Below are 17,146 nucleotides of genomic sequence, written 5' to 3' on the forward strand. Positions count from 1 at the left end.
ACAAGATGGTGGCAGGACAACCAGCGGGGAGCACTAGACCAGCTGTCCAGGTGAGAAGAGGAGGGCTATAGTGAGTCGGCTAGACTGTGTTGATCGGGGGTTAAGGAGAGAGAGGAGTCAAGGTGGACTCCCAGGTTTCAGCTTATGAGGCCAGGTGGCATTAGCAAATGACACAGAGAGCACAGAATGAGACAGATATATGACCAAGAAAATGTGATTAAATGTTAATAATGGAGGAATATGCACATACACACACACGTGGGGGCTAATATGAAACATCAGAATCACAAAATGTTTCAAGAAAAAGAAAAAAAACCTCTTCTATATCCTTCACCCATATTCCCCAATTATGAATACTTTATCACATTCACTTGGTCATGTATCTATCATCAAGTCAACTTACTTTTTGTTGCATTTCAATATCAGTTACCGTTATCAGTACACTTCACCCAAAACAATTCAAAATGCACACTGTTAACTAGAGTCAGTATTCGTTTTTATTATTTTGAAGTAAAATTTATACATAGTGAAATGCTTATGTCTTTAACATACTATTTGAGGAGTTTTGACAAATATATAAACTCTTGTCGATATATAGAGTATTCCACCACCCCAAAACATTTCCTAAAGTCTCTACCCATTACTGTCTCTACTCCACCTAGAAATGCAGAGAGGCACAGCCCTGTCTCTTGCACCCATAAGGACACTCACAGCATAGACTGGGCAAGGGCCAGTATCTCTGTACTGACTGCCCATCAGGGAGGGCTTAGGCCTCAGCCAGCTGCTGTAGCAATGAGAGAGTCCCATAGAGGGCAGACAGGGGCATCTTTGCTTCTAGATCCCAGGTTGACCTGGGGCTATCCAGCTCCATCCTCAGGCCACACTCCTCCAGCAGGTCATAGGTGATGGCCAAACCCTCACTCTGGAGTGGGGCAAGGAGCTCGGGTTTGAGGGTGAAGGGAATGCTCCACGGGTATCTGAAGTTCGGCTCCAGGATGCTCCTTACCTAGAAGAAGGATGATTAGACTCTACAGACCAGCCTTTAAGATCAGGAAGAAAAGGTTTCTGCCCAGCATCCAGGGGCCATGCAGGATAACAGAAGGAGCAAGAGCTTTGGGATCCAGAGGACCAGAAGTAACATGCTCGTCATATCCTATGATCCGCAAATCAAGTTATGGGAAATCAGGGAGCATTGGTTCCACATCTATGAAATAGTGAAAATAAAACTCTCCTCATAGAATACTGGTGTTTTTATTTCTAAATGTATATGCACATATGTAAGAATACAGTAAATGCATATAAAGGTACGTATTTATATGTACATATACTTGGAGAGAGAAAAACAGAGAAATTAGCAAATCATAACAGTGTAACTAGAGCAGAAGTAATTAGCAAATGGTAACAGCGTGAGTAGAGCAGGAATATTATATCCCCTTAGTCCTCAAAGTCCTGTGCTCCCATATGGCTATTTTAGACCATTGGGGAATGCTGCAGAGATTGCCATGGAAGCTAAGACCCTCCTGAGGGAGGCTCATACCCACTGGACCAGGTGTCCAGAAGGACACTGCAGCTAGGGATTTCCCAGTGGCCACCGTTGGATAAGGACTCCCCTCCCAGCATAAACCTGTATCATCTCTCTTTCCTCAGAATCTTTCTTCTTACCTCTGGTTCCCTCACCCTCTTCCCTGAACTTCTGGCCCCTGGGAAGTTCTCACCAGTTCCTGTTGCTGAAGCAGGATCCTCATCTCCACAGAACAGGCCAGCAAATCATGTTGGATGTCATTCAGCACTGAGGGTGGAGGACATGTGGGGAAAGACAGTAGTGAAGAATCCAGATTTTTCCTCCCACCATAAAGCAGGAGACTCCCTGAGAGAATAACTCCAAAGTAGAGGAATAAAACCCATTAGACTTAAAGGTCAAGCTCCCTGCCCTGGGAAGCCCTTCAGAATGGTCTCCAGGATGCTAAATAAGAGGGATCAGAGGATGGGATTCAGGGGCTGAAGGCTGGAATCACCCACCTCCAGTGATCTGTGGATGAACATAAACTGGTGACTTCCTAGGCCTTAAACTCATTCTGTATCATATGGCAGGTTATCACAGTGAGCCCTCTGACCTTAGAGAGAGCGGTGATGTAAGGACGAAAGATCATGGCATTCAAAGGGCTTTGGACACATGGCATCTAACACAGCTTTTTGGGGGTCTGGGGACCAAACTTATGATTCTCCCATTCTTCCCTTTAATTAATCTTACCCATTATGGCTTCAAGGAGATAAAGAATGGGGTCCTTTGGGTTAAACCATGCACGGTTTGAATCCTGTTGAAGTTTCTTTAGGATGGCACCACCAGGGCCATCCAAATGACCTGAGCTGTCCAATTCCAGCTATAGAAGACAGGTATTATTGTTAATAAATAATACTAATAACAGTAACATTATATAATTTTCCTGTGTCTACTGGTGATAACCAAGGGGTAGGGGTGAGGGTTCTCTACCTCCTACAGGGGTTTCCAAGCAGCCTCAGTAGTGGGGGTGGCACTTTCTGGCCCATTGTGCCCGGCGCCAGAGTCCCGAGCCTTTCTCATTCCCCTGGCATCTTGCTTATTCTTCCTCCCCCCTGTAACTTGGGAGTCATATCTCCTAACCAATCCCATTTACAGCTTACCAGACCTATGCAACTGTGGAGCCCCTCACCATGTCCATCAGGTCCTGTAGAGCCCCTCTGTCTCCGAGCATGGCCAGGATACTATAGAACACGACATCCTGAACATCCTTTGAGAGCTGAGCCAGTGTCTTTATTTTCTGGAAAACCTCCTCTTGTAGATGCTTGAAATCTGCTCTCAGGCATCATCAATGCCAACCAGAGAGTGGGGCAAGTATTTGATTAGAACATCCTTGAAATGATAGCCTGTTTGCATGAATATCAGCCAAACTCTTCTATCCCTTTCAGCTACTAACCAAAATTGTCTCTGCTAATGGCACACTTGAGCTCTGTGGATAGAGCTGTCATAGAAGCTAAAAAGATGGACAATCCAGCATTCTGAAAAGAGGAAATAGGATACTGGGAGCAGAGATTGAGATTTTGAAAAGACATCATCACTAATGGAAGATAATGACAAAGTGGTCATTTCTAGGACATGTCAGGAATACTGTAAAATCTAGCACTGGGCTTTAGAGGCGAAAATCTTAGGTGCTCTGGAATCAGTTTCCATATTGGTTAAATGGGATGCTATGAGGATTAAAAGAGTTTATGTAGGCCAAGCATGGTTGCTCACACTGTAATTCCAGCTCTTTGGGAGGCTGAGATGGGGGGATTGCTTGAGGCCAGGAGTTCAAGACCAGCCTGGCCAACATAGTGAGACCCCATCTCAAAAAACAAGAGAGAGACAGAGTTTATGTATGTAAGGCACTTGGCACATATAGGCTGCCCTTATTATCAGGCAACTTTGCCAGTATCCTCAAAGTCTATGAAGAATTAACCATGGGGTGGATGTTGGGGGCCCTCTATTTCTCCCAGGAGGCATCAGGTGCCCTCAGGGTGATCTGCTTGGGATGACAGATCACTGGATTGGAAGCTCCAAAGAGGCAAGAATTTATGTCTGTTTGGTTCACAGCCATAACTTCCAAGTTCAGAATAATGCTTGTTGTCCAATAAGTCCTCAATAAATGTTTGTTTGTTTCATGAGCAAAGTGTAAATTTGGAAGTGGATCTAGATTTCTGACTTGCATGGAAACCACCAATTTAGGTGCTCAGATTTGCAGCTCCCACCCAGAAGCCCCAGGTTTCCCCTTAATAAATACTTACTTTGCCAGAAGGATTCCTCTATTCTTCCTAGAAGGAGAATCAAGTCATCATCTCACTTCCTCATCCCCCCAAATTTGCTTTTCAGATGTTTTGGAGGGTTCTGCTCTCCTACCACCTCCTCCCTCTCACTTAACTTCTTCCTGCCCCCATCACCATTCATCCCTCCATGTTCTCAGCCTTTCTGGACCCTTTCCATTCCATATGACCAAGAGCCAGTCCCTAGGGCAGTGGTGGCAAAGGCAAGGCAGGAGCAATCTGCCCTACTTACCCCATGTGTGCAGGATGGGATCCCCACCACCACCTCCAGCAAACTCACACTCACCTACTGGGAGAATGCAAACTTGTTCGTATTCTAAAAAGAGAAACGAAATTCCTCACCAAAGAGGCTCAAAGACTGGATTTCTCCAGTCTTCTGCCTTTCTTTCCCTGAATCCCTCTTCTCTATCTGTTCCAGCCCTTTTCCCAAGGGCCAGACTCCAAGACCTTGGGTAATAGCACCAAAGGCAATCAGGTGAGTTTTTGTTGTGCAGATTGTCCTGGGAGAGGAGGGCCATATTCCACTCACTTGGCAAATGCCCTCTCAAAAATTTCGGTTTCAGAAATAGCTCTGGAAAGAGAAAGAAAAGTGTTTACTCACCAAACGTTAGTCTACCCCTACTTTTCCTCTTCTACTTCTTTCCCTCTTGGTCTCACCTCTAACTCCTGTATCCTCCCCTTATTTCCCACATGTACCATCAGTTCAGTTGAAAAACTTCCCTAGAGAGACGGATCCCAGGCAGCCTCTCTCCCCAACAGACTCACACCATTCCCAATGTTCAAAGGAGAAAGCCTGGTTTCCCTGTGGCCCCAGGGGACAGTGGCTCAGTCAGAGGAAGGGGTCAATTGCAGGAAATGGAGGAGCCTGATTGGGGGAAAGTTCTCTGTGGGTCTGTGTGGGCTGAGCCCAAGCAGGGCTCTTGTGGGAATTCAAAGGGGGTCAGGGATCAGCAGTGCCTCAGTTCTAGGCAAAAAAAACTGCCAGAGGAGGATGAGCGAGATGGTACAATAGAAGCCTACCTGGTTCATACACCCCACACAAACACCAAATTTTAACAACTGTCTGCACAAAGAAAAGCACGATCATAGAAGCAAAAATCAGGTGAGTAATCACAGTACCTGGTTTTAACTTCATATCTTTGGGCGAGGCATTGAAGAGGGTTGGAGAGATAGTATGAAATGATGGTAGCCACTCCTCACTCCTCGCAGCACAGGAGACTAGCCTCTGGGAAATTTTGTACTCTTGGGAGAGAGGGAGAGCACAGTGACTGGGTGAAAAACTTTACATTGAACTCAGTACTGCCTTGTCATAGCAGAGAGCAGAGCCAGGCTGGGCTCAATCAGTGCCAGTGCACAAAGGGAAAATTTGGATAAGACCCAGTCAAAGGGGAATTGCCCATTCCTTCTTTCAGAACTCAAGTTTCTTGGCAAGCCTCACAAATGCCAGCCAGAGTGCTCTGGAGTCCTAGGTAAACTTAAAGGTCAGTCTAGGACAGAAGGACTGCAATATTTAGGCAATTTCTAATGCTGAGCTGGGCTCAGAGCCAGAGGACTAGAGTGACATGTGACCTAAAGAGATACCAGCTGGGGTGACTAAAAAAAGGTGCTTGTGCTACCCCACTCCCAACCTCAGGCAGTGCAGCTCACAGCAATGAAAGTGTTTCATTCCTTTTGTTTAAGTGGAAGAGAGTGAAGAGTAGAGAGGATTCTGTCCCGCATCTTGGATACCATCTCAGCCACAGTAGGATAGGAGACTAGGTAGAGTTGTGAGGCCCCCGTTCCAAGCCCTAGCTCCTGGACATCTCTAGACACCCCTGGGTGAAAAGGGAACCTACTGCCTTGAAGGGAAGAACACAGTCCTGGCAGAATTCATCATCTGCTTAATAAAGAACCACTGGGCCCTAAATAACCAGCAGCAGTACCCAGGTGGTATGTAGTGGGCCTTGGGCTCTGAGATGTACTGACCAAAGTTGTGACCCAGCATATTCCCAACTGTGGTGGCTATGGTGAAAGACTCCTTCTATTTGAGAAAAGCAGAGGGAAAAGTCAAGAGGAGGCTTTGCCTTGCATCTTAGGTACCAGTTCAGCCACAGTGGTGTAGTGCACCAAGCAGGCTCTTGGGGCCCTCAAGGTCAGGTCTAGGGTCTTCAACAGCATTTCTGGACCTGCCCTGGGCCAGAGGAGAGCCCATTTCCCTAAAGGGTGAGACCCAGGCCAGACAGCATTTACCACGAGCTGACTGTTGAGCTCCTGGGCTGTCAGCAAACATATGCAGTGGCCTGGCAGAACCCCTCATGGGCCAGTGGTAATGGTGACCACAGAGAGAGCTTCTCTACCTGTGAAAAGGGGAGGGGAGAGTGGGAAAAACTTTGTCTTGTGATTTGAGTGACAGCTTAGCAGTAGTAGAGTAGAACATAAGGTAAATTTATAAGATTTTTTACTTCAATCCCTAGCTCCCAAACAGCATCTCTGCACTTACCCAGGTCCTGGGAAAACTCAGTGCTCTGAAGGAAGTGAAAAAACCTCACTGGTTTTGTCACCTGCTGATTGTAGAGCCCTAGGGCCTTGAGTGAACACAGGTGGCAGCCAAGTAGTGGTTACAGCAGGCCTTTGGTGAGACCCAGTTCTGTGCTGGCTTCAGGTCTAACCCAGTGCAGTGCCAGTGGTGGTGGCCACAGGGGTGCTTGCATCACCACACTCCCAATTCCAGGTGGCTCAGCAGAGAGAAAGAGAGACCCCATTTGTTTGGGGGAAAGTAAGGGGAAAAAACAAGAGTCTCTGCCTGGAATTCCAGGTAATTTTTCTGGATCTTATGCAAGACCACCAAAGCAGAACTTCTATGAGTCTAAAACAACCACAGAGGTATTAAACAGGAAGTCCAAGTCCCTTTGAATACCTGGAAAGCCTTCTCAAGGACAGGCACAAACAAGCCCAGACTGAGAAGACTACAATAAATACCTAACTTGTCAATGCCTAGATACCAAAAAACACCTACAAGAATCAGGATTATCCAGGAAAACATGACCTCACCAATGAACTAAACAAGGCACCAGGGACAAATCCTGGGGAAAAAAAGAGACATGTGACCTTTCAGATAAAGAATTCAGAATAGTATTTTGAAGAAACTCAAAGAAATTCAAGATAGTATGAGAAGGAATTCAGAATTCTATCAGGTACATTTAAAAAAGAAATTGAAATAATTAAAAAGAATTAAGCAGAAATTCTGGAGTTGAAAAATGCAATTGACATACTGAAGAATGCAAGAGAGTCACTTAATAATAGACTTGACCAAGCATAAGGAAGTATTAGTGAGCTTGAAGACAGCCTATTTGAAAATATACAGTCAGAGGCACCAAAAGAAAAAAGAATAAAAAGCAATGAAGCACACACATATGATCTAGAAAATAGCCTCAGAAAAATCTGAAAGTTGTTGACTTTAAAGAGGACATAGAGAAAGAGATAGGGTAAGAAAGTTTATCCAAAGGAATAACATTAAATAGTTTCCCAAACCTATAGAAAGATATCAACATTCAAGTACAAGTAAGTTATAGAACACCATGCAGATTTAACCCAAAGCAGACTACCTCAACGCGTCTCATAGTCAAAGTCTCAAAGATCAAGGATAAAGAAAGGATCCTAAAGCAGCAAGGAAAAAGAAACAAATAGCATACAATGAAGCTGCAATATGTCTGGATTTTCACTGGAAACCGTACAGGCCAGGAGAGAATGGCATGACATATTTAAATTGCTGAAGAAAAAAAACTTTTATCCTAGAATAGTGTAACTGGCAAAAATATCCTCCAAGGATGAAGAGAAATAAAGACATCTCCAGACAAACAAAAGCTGAGTAATTTCATCAACACCAGACCTGTCTTATAAGAAATGTTAAAGGGAGTTCTTCAGTCTGAAAGAAAAGGACACTAATCAGCAAGAAGAAATCACCTAGAGATACAAAACTCACTGGTAATAGAAAGCACATGGAAAAACATAAACATTATAACACTACAATCGTGGCATGTAAACTACTCAAGCAGAAAGACTAAATGATGAATCAATCAAAAATAACAACTACAACAACTTTTCAAGACATAGTACAATAAGACATAAAGACAAACAACAAAAAGTTAGAAAGTGAGAAGGTAAAGTGTAAAATTTTTATTTTATTAGGTTTCTTTTTGCTTACTAGTTAATTTGCTTATGTAATCAATGTTAAGTTCTCATCAGTTTAAAATAATGGGTTATGAGACAGTATTTGCAACTCTGACAGTAACCCCAAATCAAAAATCTTACAATGGGTACACAAAACATAAAGCAGAAAATAAAACACCACCAGAGAAAATCACCTTCCCTGAAAGGAAGGCCAAAAAGAAGAAAAGAAGGCCACAAAACAAACAGAAAACAAATAACAAAATGGCAGGAGTAAATCCCTATTTATCCACAATAGCATTAATTGTAAATGGGCTAAACTCATCAATCAAAAGATGAAGAGTGGCTAAAAGGATTAAAAAAAAAAAAAAAGATTCCATGATCTGTTGCCTACAAGAAACACACTTCACCTATAAAGATACACATAGACTGAAAATAAAGGGATGGAAAAAGATATTCCATGCTAAAGGAAACCAAAAAAAAAAAAAGGCAGAAATAGCTATACTTATGTCAAACAAAATAGATTTCAAGACAAAAACTGTAAGAAGAGACAAAAAAGGTCATTATATAAAGATAAGGGGGTCAATCTAGCAACAGGATATAATGATAGTAAATATATATGCACTCAACACTGGAGTAACCAGATATATAAAGCAAATACTATTAGAGTTAAAGAGAGAGCTATTATTAGAGCTAAAGAGAGAGAGAGCTAAAGAGAGATTCTTAGAGCTAAAGAGACAGTAATAGGCGAAGACCTCAACACCCTACTTTCAGCACTGAACAGATCTCCCAGAAAGAAACTCAAGAAAGAAACCTGAGACTTATTCTGCACTAGAGAACAAATAGACCTAATAGATACTTACAGAACATTTCATCTAAAGGCTGCAGAATACACATTTTTTCTCCTCACCATATGGATAATTCTCAATGATACACCATGTTAGGTGATAAAACAAGTGTTAAAACATTCCAAAATATTGAAATAATATCAACCATCTTCTCTGACCACAATGGAATAAAACTAGAAATCAACAATAAGAGGAATTTTGGAAACTATACAAATACATGGAAATTAAACAATATGCTCCTGAATGACCAGTGGATCAAGGAAAACATTAATAAGGAAATTGAAACATTTCTTGAAACAAAGGAGAATGGAAACACGTCATACGAAAAGCTGTGGGACAAAGCAAAGCAGTACAAAGAGGCATATTTCTAGCTATAACTGGACAAATCAAAAAAGAAGAAAAATTTCATTAAAAACTACCTAATGATGCATCTTAAAGAACTAGAAAACAAGATCAAACCAAACCCAAAATTAGAAAAAAAGAAATAATACAGATCAGAGTAGAAATAAATGAAATTAAAGTGAAGAAAACAATACAAAAGATCAATGAAACAAAAAGATCAATGAAACAAAAAGTTGGTTTTTTTGAAAAGATATACAAAAATTGACAAAACTTTAGCCAGACCAATAAAAAAAAATGGAGAGAACGCAAATAAATAAAATCAGAGATGAGAAAGGAACACTACAACTGACACAGCAGAAATTTAAAGGGTCATTAGTGGCTACTATGAGCAACCATATGCAAATAAATTAGAAAATCTAGAGAAAAAGGATACATTCCTAGACATATAAAACCTACCAAGATTAAACCATGAACAAATTAAAAACCTGAACAGATCAGTACTGAGTAATGAGATTGAAGCTGTAATAAAAAGTCTCCCAGTAAAGAAAAGCCCAGGACCTGATGGATTCACTGCTGAAGTCTACCAAACATTTAAAACGAAATATGAATACTAGCCTGACTCAAACTGTTCCAAAAAATAGAATACTTCAAAACTCATTCTATGAGGCCAGTATTACCCAGATACCAAAACTAAACGAAGACACATCAAAAAAAAAGGAAAAAAAACCCTATAGGCAATATCTCTGATGAATATTGATGCAAAAAGTTTCAACAAAATACTAGCAAACTGAATTCAATGAAACATTAACAAGGTCATTTACAGCCAGGTGTCATGGCTCACACCTGTAATCCCAGCATTTTGGGAGGCCAATGTGGGCAGATTACTTGAGCTCAGGAGTTTGAGACCAGCCTGGGCAACATGGTGAGACCATGTCTCTACAAAAAATACAAATATTAGCCAGGCATGGTGACACAGGCCTGTAGCCCTAGTTACTTGGGGGCTGAGGTGGGAGGATCATTTGAGCATGTGAGGCAGACGTTGCAGCGAGCCATGTTCATGTCACCACACTGCAGCCTGAGCAACAAAGTAAAACCCTGTCTCAAAAAAAAGAAAAGATTCATCATGAGCAAGTAAGATTTATCCCAGGGATGCAAAGATGGTTCAACATACGCAAGTCAATCAATGTGATACATTATATCAACAGAATGAAGTACAAAAACCATATGATCATTTCGATTGATGCTAAAAAGCTATTTCACAAAGTTTAACATCCCTTCATGATAAAAAAAAACCTTTAAAAACCAGGTATAGAAGAAAGATACCTCAACATGATAAAAGCCATATATGACAGAGCCACAGCTAGTTTCATACTGAGTGGGGAAAAACTGAAAGCCTTTCCTCTTAGATCTGGAACATGACAAGGAAGTTCACATTCATTATTGCTATTTAGCATAGTGCTGGAAATCTTAGCTGGAGCAATCAAACAAGAGAAAGAACTAAAGGGCATCCAAATTGGAAAGGAAGAAGTCAAATCATCCTTGTTCGCAGATGATATGATCTTATATTTGGAAAAACCTAAAGGCTCCACTAAAAAAACTATTAGAACTATTAGAACTCCACTAAAAAAACTATTAGAACTAAAAAACTATTAGAACTATTAGAACTAAAACTATTAGAACTGTATTCCTCAGTAAAGTTGAGGAATACAAAATCAACATACAAAAATCAGTAGCATTTCTATATGCCAACAGTAAACACTCTAAAAAAGAAATTTAAAAATTAATCTCATTGACAACAGGGATAAAATTAAACACCTAGGATTTAACTTAACCAAAGAAGTGAAAAGTCTCTACAATAAAAACTATAAAACACTGATGAAAGAAATTGAAGAAGACACGAAAAAAGTGAAAAGATATTCCATGTTCATGGATTGGGAGAATTACTATTGTTAAAATGTCCATACTCCCCAGAGCAATCTATAGATTCAATGCAATCCCTATCAAAACACCAATGACATTCTTCACAGTAAGAAAAAAAAATTCTAAAATTCATATGGAACCACAAAAGACCCAGAATAGCCAAAGCTATCCTCAGCAAAAAGAACAAAACCAGAAGAATCACATTACCTGGCTTCAAATTAAACTGCAGAGCTATAGTAACCAAAACAACATGGTACTGCCATAAAAGCAGACACAAAACCAATGGAACAAAATAGAGAACTTAAAAACAAATCTATGTACCTACAGTGAACTCATCTTTGACAAAGGTGCCAAGAACATACAATGGAGAAAGGACAGTCTTTTCAATAAATGTTGCTGGGAAAACTGGATATCCATATCCAGGAGAATGAAACTAGACCCCTATCTCTTACCATACACAAAAATCAAATCAAAATCATTTAAAGATTTAAATATAAGGCCTTAAACTATGAAACTACTAAAATAAAACATTAAGGAAACTCTTCAGGACAATGGTCTGGGCAAAGATTTCTTGAGTAAATAACCCACAAGCACTGGCAACAAAAGCAAAAGTAGACAAATGGGATCACATCAAGTTAAAAAGCTTCTTCACAGCAAAGGAAACAATTAACAAAGTGAAGACACAACCCGCAGAATCGGAGAAAATATTTGCAAACTACCCATCAGAGAAGGGATTAATAACCAGAATATTTAAGAAGCTCAAATGACTCCATATAACTAAATCTAATAATCTGATTGAAAATGGGCAAAAGATGTGAGTAGACATTTCTCAAAAGAAGACATACAAATAGCAAACAGACATATGAAAATGTGCTTACATCATTGATCATCTGAGAAATGCAAATCAAAACTACAATGAAATATCATCTCAGCCCTGTTAAAATGGTTTATATCCAAAAGACAGGCAGTAACACATGCTGGGGAGGATGCAGAGAAAAGGAGACTCTCATATGCTGTTGACAGGAATGTAAATTAGTACAACCACTTTGGAGAACAGTTTGGACCTTCCTCAATAAACAAAAACTAGAGTTACCATATGATCCAGCAAGCTCACTGCTGGGTATATACACCAAAAGGCAGGCAATCAGTATACCAAAGAGAGATTTAAGAACAAACAAACCATGTTTGTTGCAACACTGTTCATAATAGTCAAGATTTGGAAACAAACTAAATGTCCATCAACAGATGAATGTATAAAGAAAATATCATCCATATACACAATGGTATACTATTCACCCATAAAATAAAGAATGAGATCCTATTATTTGCAAAAACATGAATGAAACTGGAGGGCATTATGTTAAGTGAAATAAGTCAGGAATAGAAAGACAAACATCTTATGTTTTCACTTACTTGTGGGATGTAAAAGTCAAAACAGTCAAACACATAGAGATAGAAGGATGCTACCTGAGACTGGGAAGGGTGGTGGGGGGCCTGGGGGAGAGGTAAGGATGGTTAATGGGCACTTTTAAAAAGCTAGAAAGAATGAATAATACCTAGCATTTGATAGCACAACAGGGTGACTACCGTCAAAATAATTTAATTGTACATTTTTTAAAAACTAAAACAGTATAACTGGATTGCTTATAACATGAAGGATAAATGCCTCAGGAGATGAATACTCCATTTTCCATGATGTGATTATTACACATTGCATGCCTGTATTAAAATATCTTGTGTACCTTATAAATATATATACCTCCTGTGTACTCACAAAAATAAAAAAATAAAAAGACCAGGCTTTGGAACTCACCATCTTGAAAGGTTCTCTGTTCATCATCATCTGAGATGAGAATGGCTGAATGGAAAGAACTTCCATTAGGAGAGTTGAGGTTATTCCTGCCTGAGTCTTTCCCACAGCCCCAACCTGGACCAGGGAACCCTTTGTATCAAAACCACTGGGATGCCTGTTAAATCTGACCCCTGGCCTCACTCTGTGCCTTCTGAATCACTTTGAAGGGTGCCGTAGAACCTGCATTTAAATAAGCAATTTAGGTAATCATTTTGCCATCCAACATTTGGAAATTACCTTGATAGAGTAAAGGAACTCAGCTCCCTTTGACCTTCACTAGGTAGGATTGCTTCCTGCTGCCCTTTTCTTACTGACCTGCCTTACTTACCACTCTCAATCTGGCATCTTCTTGGATGATTTCACATTCCATGTAGAGAAATATGCTGAAGTCTGAAACTCACCTAACATTAAAGTGTAAGTGTTCAACAGGGAAAAGAGCCTATGAAGAAGACAAAAATGTTGTATAAGGGTTGAAAAGTGTGAACTGAATGAAGTTAGAGGAAAAGCTAACCTCACAGCAGTGACCGCAAGTCGTGTTCTGACTACTAACGGGGACAGTGGCGCTCCTCTATGTCAGACGCCTCATCTGTAAAATGGAAATGAGATCTTCTCTCCCTAGCTGATGCAAGGAATGGAGATACATGTCCAGCAATGTAACTGACACCAATTCATCTTCACCCTCTCCAGTTCATCAGGATCTTTCCCCTAGCCTGAGAACAGGCTCAAGTCTTCACCATCTCATAAACTCCCTTTCCAAAGCTAAGTATCCTCCTTTAGTTATCTCCTCCTCCCACCTATTGTCTCCTCACAGCCAACTTCCTTCAAGAACCATCTACACACTGGTTCCTCACTTCCCCTCTTTGCATTCACACTTCAACTACTGTAGTTTATTCTCCAATGAATCTACCTGGATTCAGTCACCAATGAATACTGACTTGATTCTATCTGGATACTACCACATCATGTTTTGTGGGGTCTTCTTTTACCTGACCACATCATTCTTTGTTTGTTGTTGATGATGATGATATTTTGAAACTACAGCTCCTTTTCTTTTCCTTCTATGCTAAAATCATCTTATCATTCACCATGACCTTTGGTAGTGCCACCATCTCATGGTGCCCTCCGCAGGAGTCTCTGACCTTTCCCAAGAGTGGGAATCCCATTCTCACCCCTTCTCCTCATTAGAGAGCTGCTTTGGATATGGTCAGTCTTTCCAGAAGCCAGAGTCTACTAACTGAAAGACTGGAGAGAGTTCAGCCTCATTCTGTCTATGGCCACTGATGGGAGGTAACTGACATCAGGACATTCCCTTGACCATGTTGCAGTGAGGATACTATAGGCAGTAGAGTGTGAGAGTGTGTGTGAGAATGAGGAGCTGAGCTCGATCTGTATTTGAATGAGCTCTAGCTGGGACTCAGCATTTGGGAAGGGAGAGAACAAGGACTCTGAGAGCCGGTTGTGTTCCCAGCACTCACCATCACACCCAGGTATGCAACTGACACAGATGCTTCTGCCCACATGGAGTCAAAACCCAAAGTGTGTGTGGTCAGGAACTGTGCATTTTGAGGCTGATGAAGGAGGGAAAGATGTAGATAAAATTCAGGCTTATGTTCTTAGGGCATTGTGTGTGCAGTTTTGTTTGTGATTGTGATGTTGTTATCTCATAGGACCTTAATATGGGATTATGGGTAAGCTTGGGTAATTCTCTGTGACTGAAGAGTTGCTGAGGGTACTTAAGTGAATAAGGATGGTTAGGAGTAGGGTTGGAATTTGCCCAGTGCTAACAACACTCCAAGATGAACAAGTTGGATTATTTTGCATGTATGAGGCTGTCTCTGTATCTCCCAGTAGCAGCATTTCAGCCAGGCCATGCTTGGAGGTACCTCTGTGTGGTAAGATGGGTGTGTGCCCTGGACAGTAAGAAATGTGCATGCTTCTCCTTGGATAGGCAGAGCAGCAAAGATTGCATATTATGGCTATTTTCCTCTCGCTTCTCTCTCAGGAGAAGCAGACACCCCCCTCCACCGCCATCTGCCTTGCTGAGCTCTGCTTACTCCCACCTTTCTCCTTGATAACCAGCTGTTTTCTCTTATAAGCCATCACCATGCCCTTCTGCAGAGTCAGCGCCTTCTTCTTCACTCTGAGACTCTCTCCTTGGCCTTGACCCTGGGGAGAGAAACCAGACAATACAGTATTAAATGTATGTAATTTTAAAGGTCAGATGGCTCTAGAAAGCTCATGAGGAAAACCACCAGCATTCCCTGCTCTCATCCTCCCTACTGCTGACTTGTGATTTCCAATCACTGCTCTTTCTTCCTTGTTTCATCCTGTGCTCATCTTCCCATTTCTCAATTTCATGTTGATATTGCAATGTTTTTATTTCTTTCCAGATTTAACTATTTATTCTCTTTTTGATTATGATGAATTTGTTTTCCTTCTCTTTCCTCATTCCTTAATTCCCTTCTCCCATCTTCCTAAAATATTAATATCCCAATTTTTAAGGTAATATTCACTGTTTATACTTGGACAAAACTGCTTTTCACCACCCCCATCTTTCCTTTATCACCACATTCAGTTAATGTGATGTCCCCGTGCCTTCTCTGTTTCTTTACTCATTCTCTCCAGAGGAGATGGGGGACACATTTTTTTGAGCACTTGTGCGTCTAAAGACATTTTTATTGTACCTCTCACACGTGATTGCTATTTTGACTGGTCATACAATTCTTGGCTGGAATTCTCTGGAATATGACTTTATTTCCCTTTTAGAAATATTTATTGTTGTCTTTTTGAGGTAAGTGTTCTGAAAATTCACTCTTAAGTTTTATGGGGTAGATCTATGTTGACTCAAGAAACCATGCCTTCAGTAGACATTTTCATTCTGGAAACACATTCTTTGGGTCTCAGAACCTTCCTTGTATTTCCTCCTAAAAGATTTTCCACAATGCATTATGTCTTTGTTCTCCCCTTCTGGAACTCCTATTATTCAGGAGTAGTTAAATCTCCTTGACTGATCCTCAAGTTTTGTTTTGTTTTAATTGAGACAGTGTCTCATTCTGTTGCCCAGGCTGGAATGCAGTGGCACAATCATGGCTCACAACAGCTGCAACTTCCAGGCTCAAGCAATTCTCCCACCTCAGCCTCCCAAGTAACTGGAACTACAGGCATGCGCCACCACATCTGGCTAATTTTTTGTTTATATTTTATAGAGACAAGGTCTATGTTGCCCAGGCTGGTTTTGAGCTCCTGAGCTCAACCAATCCACCTGCATGAGCCTCCCAAAGTGCTAGGATTACAGGCATGAGCCACTGTGCCTAGACTCCACATTTTTTTAATGAATAGTCTCCTGTCTTTTTGCTTACTTTTTCCTGGAAATTTCTTTGATTTTGCTTTTTGATTCTTCTATTTAAGTAAAAGAATAATAAATTTCTACTACTCTATTTTTAATTTCTAAGAGCTATAAATACCCTTTTTACAGAGCATTATCCTTTCATGAAAATAAAATATTATCTCTTTAACGGGATCAAGTATTTCTTACCTTCCTATGTTGTTTTTGTTTCCTCTAATTTCCTAATTTCAAAGTGTTTTTGTTTTGTGTTTTAGGCTTTCCTCAAGTGTCTGTGATTTTTTTCTGTTTCGCTAACGAGTGAAGCATGAAAGCTGCTAAGTGTGCCTAGGCAGGGCATGTTGAGTAGAGGTTTCACTTTGGGGCAACCAGGCAGGGATTAAACTATCTCTTTGGAGTCTCCAGTCGTTGGGGGTTTTTTAGTTATTTCTTCTGTACTGGTTAATTTTCCTAGGAAATAATTCTTCAATATCCTGCCTAGGCTGTGTGTTGTGGGGGTAGAAAGGGTAGAGACATGATGCCTGGAGCTGAATGGGGAAAGGGACTCAATGTTCCCACTCTCAATGAGGACTTGCACCTATTTCCCTTTTCCAATATGGCTTCTCACTCCCACCCTTCACTGTAACTAGTCTCCGTAAATCTAGAATCCACAGGGAATAAGTTTTCCACAAGATCTTCTGCCAGAGTGGGTGAGGGTAGGTGCCTGGCTACGCAGAGGTGGGAAGGGATTTGGGCTCTGAGTATTCCTTATAAAGATTCCCTGCAGTGATTATTACACATTGTATGCCTGTATCAAAAGATCTCATGTACCCCATAAATGTATACATCTACTATATACCCACAAACATTTTTTAAAAA

At 40.9% G+C, this 17,146-nt stretch overlaps 1 protein-coding gene across 5 annotated transcripts in view; it reads right to left on the reverse strand.

Annotated features, from left to right (window-relative positions):
• Positions 1-479: 479 nt before the first annotated feature.
• The window catches only part of GSDMC (gasdermin C), a 50,094-nt gene continuing 33,427 nt past the window's right edge, over positions 480-17,146 (reverse strand). For 2 of the 5 annotated variants that reach the window (XM_009213580.3, XM_003903159.4), the window contains 10 exons: positions 15,006-15,111; positions 12,907-12,951; positions 4,957-5,079; positions 4,367-4,408; positions 4,124-4,153; positions 3,802-3,828; positions 2,691-2,830; positions 2,252-2,381; positions 1,716-1,789; positions 480-1,006 (listed from right to left, as the gene is read on the reverse strand). In XM_009213580.3, the coding sequence (XP_009211844.1) occupies positions 767-1,006; positions 1,716-1,789; positions 2,252-2,381; positions 2,691-2,830; positions 3,802-3,828; positions 4,124-4,153; positions 4,367-4,408; positions 4,957-5,079; positions 12,907-12,951; positions 15,006-15,111 (957 nt within the window). In that variant the 3' untranslated portion in view covers positions 480-766. Of the gene's footprint in view, positions 1,007-1,715; positions 1,790-2,251; positions 2,382-2,690; positions 2,831-3,801; positions 3,829-4,069; positions 4,154-4,366; positions 4,409-4,956; positions 5,080-12,906; positions 12,952-14,999; positions 15,112-17,146 lie in introns of all 5 variants that reach the window. The other 3 variants (XM_017962297.3, XM_017962298.3, XM_017962299.3) reach the window with 3 other exon arrangements.

This window comes from Papio anubis, chromosome 8 (assembly GCF_008728515.1).
Source record: "Papio anubis isolate 15944 chromosome 8, Panubis1.0, whole genome shotgun sequence".
In the NCBI taxonomy this organism is placed as follows: domain Eukaryota; kingdom Metazoa; phylum Chordata; class Mammalia; order Primates; family Cercopithecidae; genus Papio; species Papio anubis.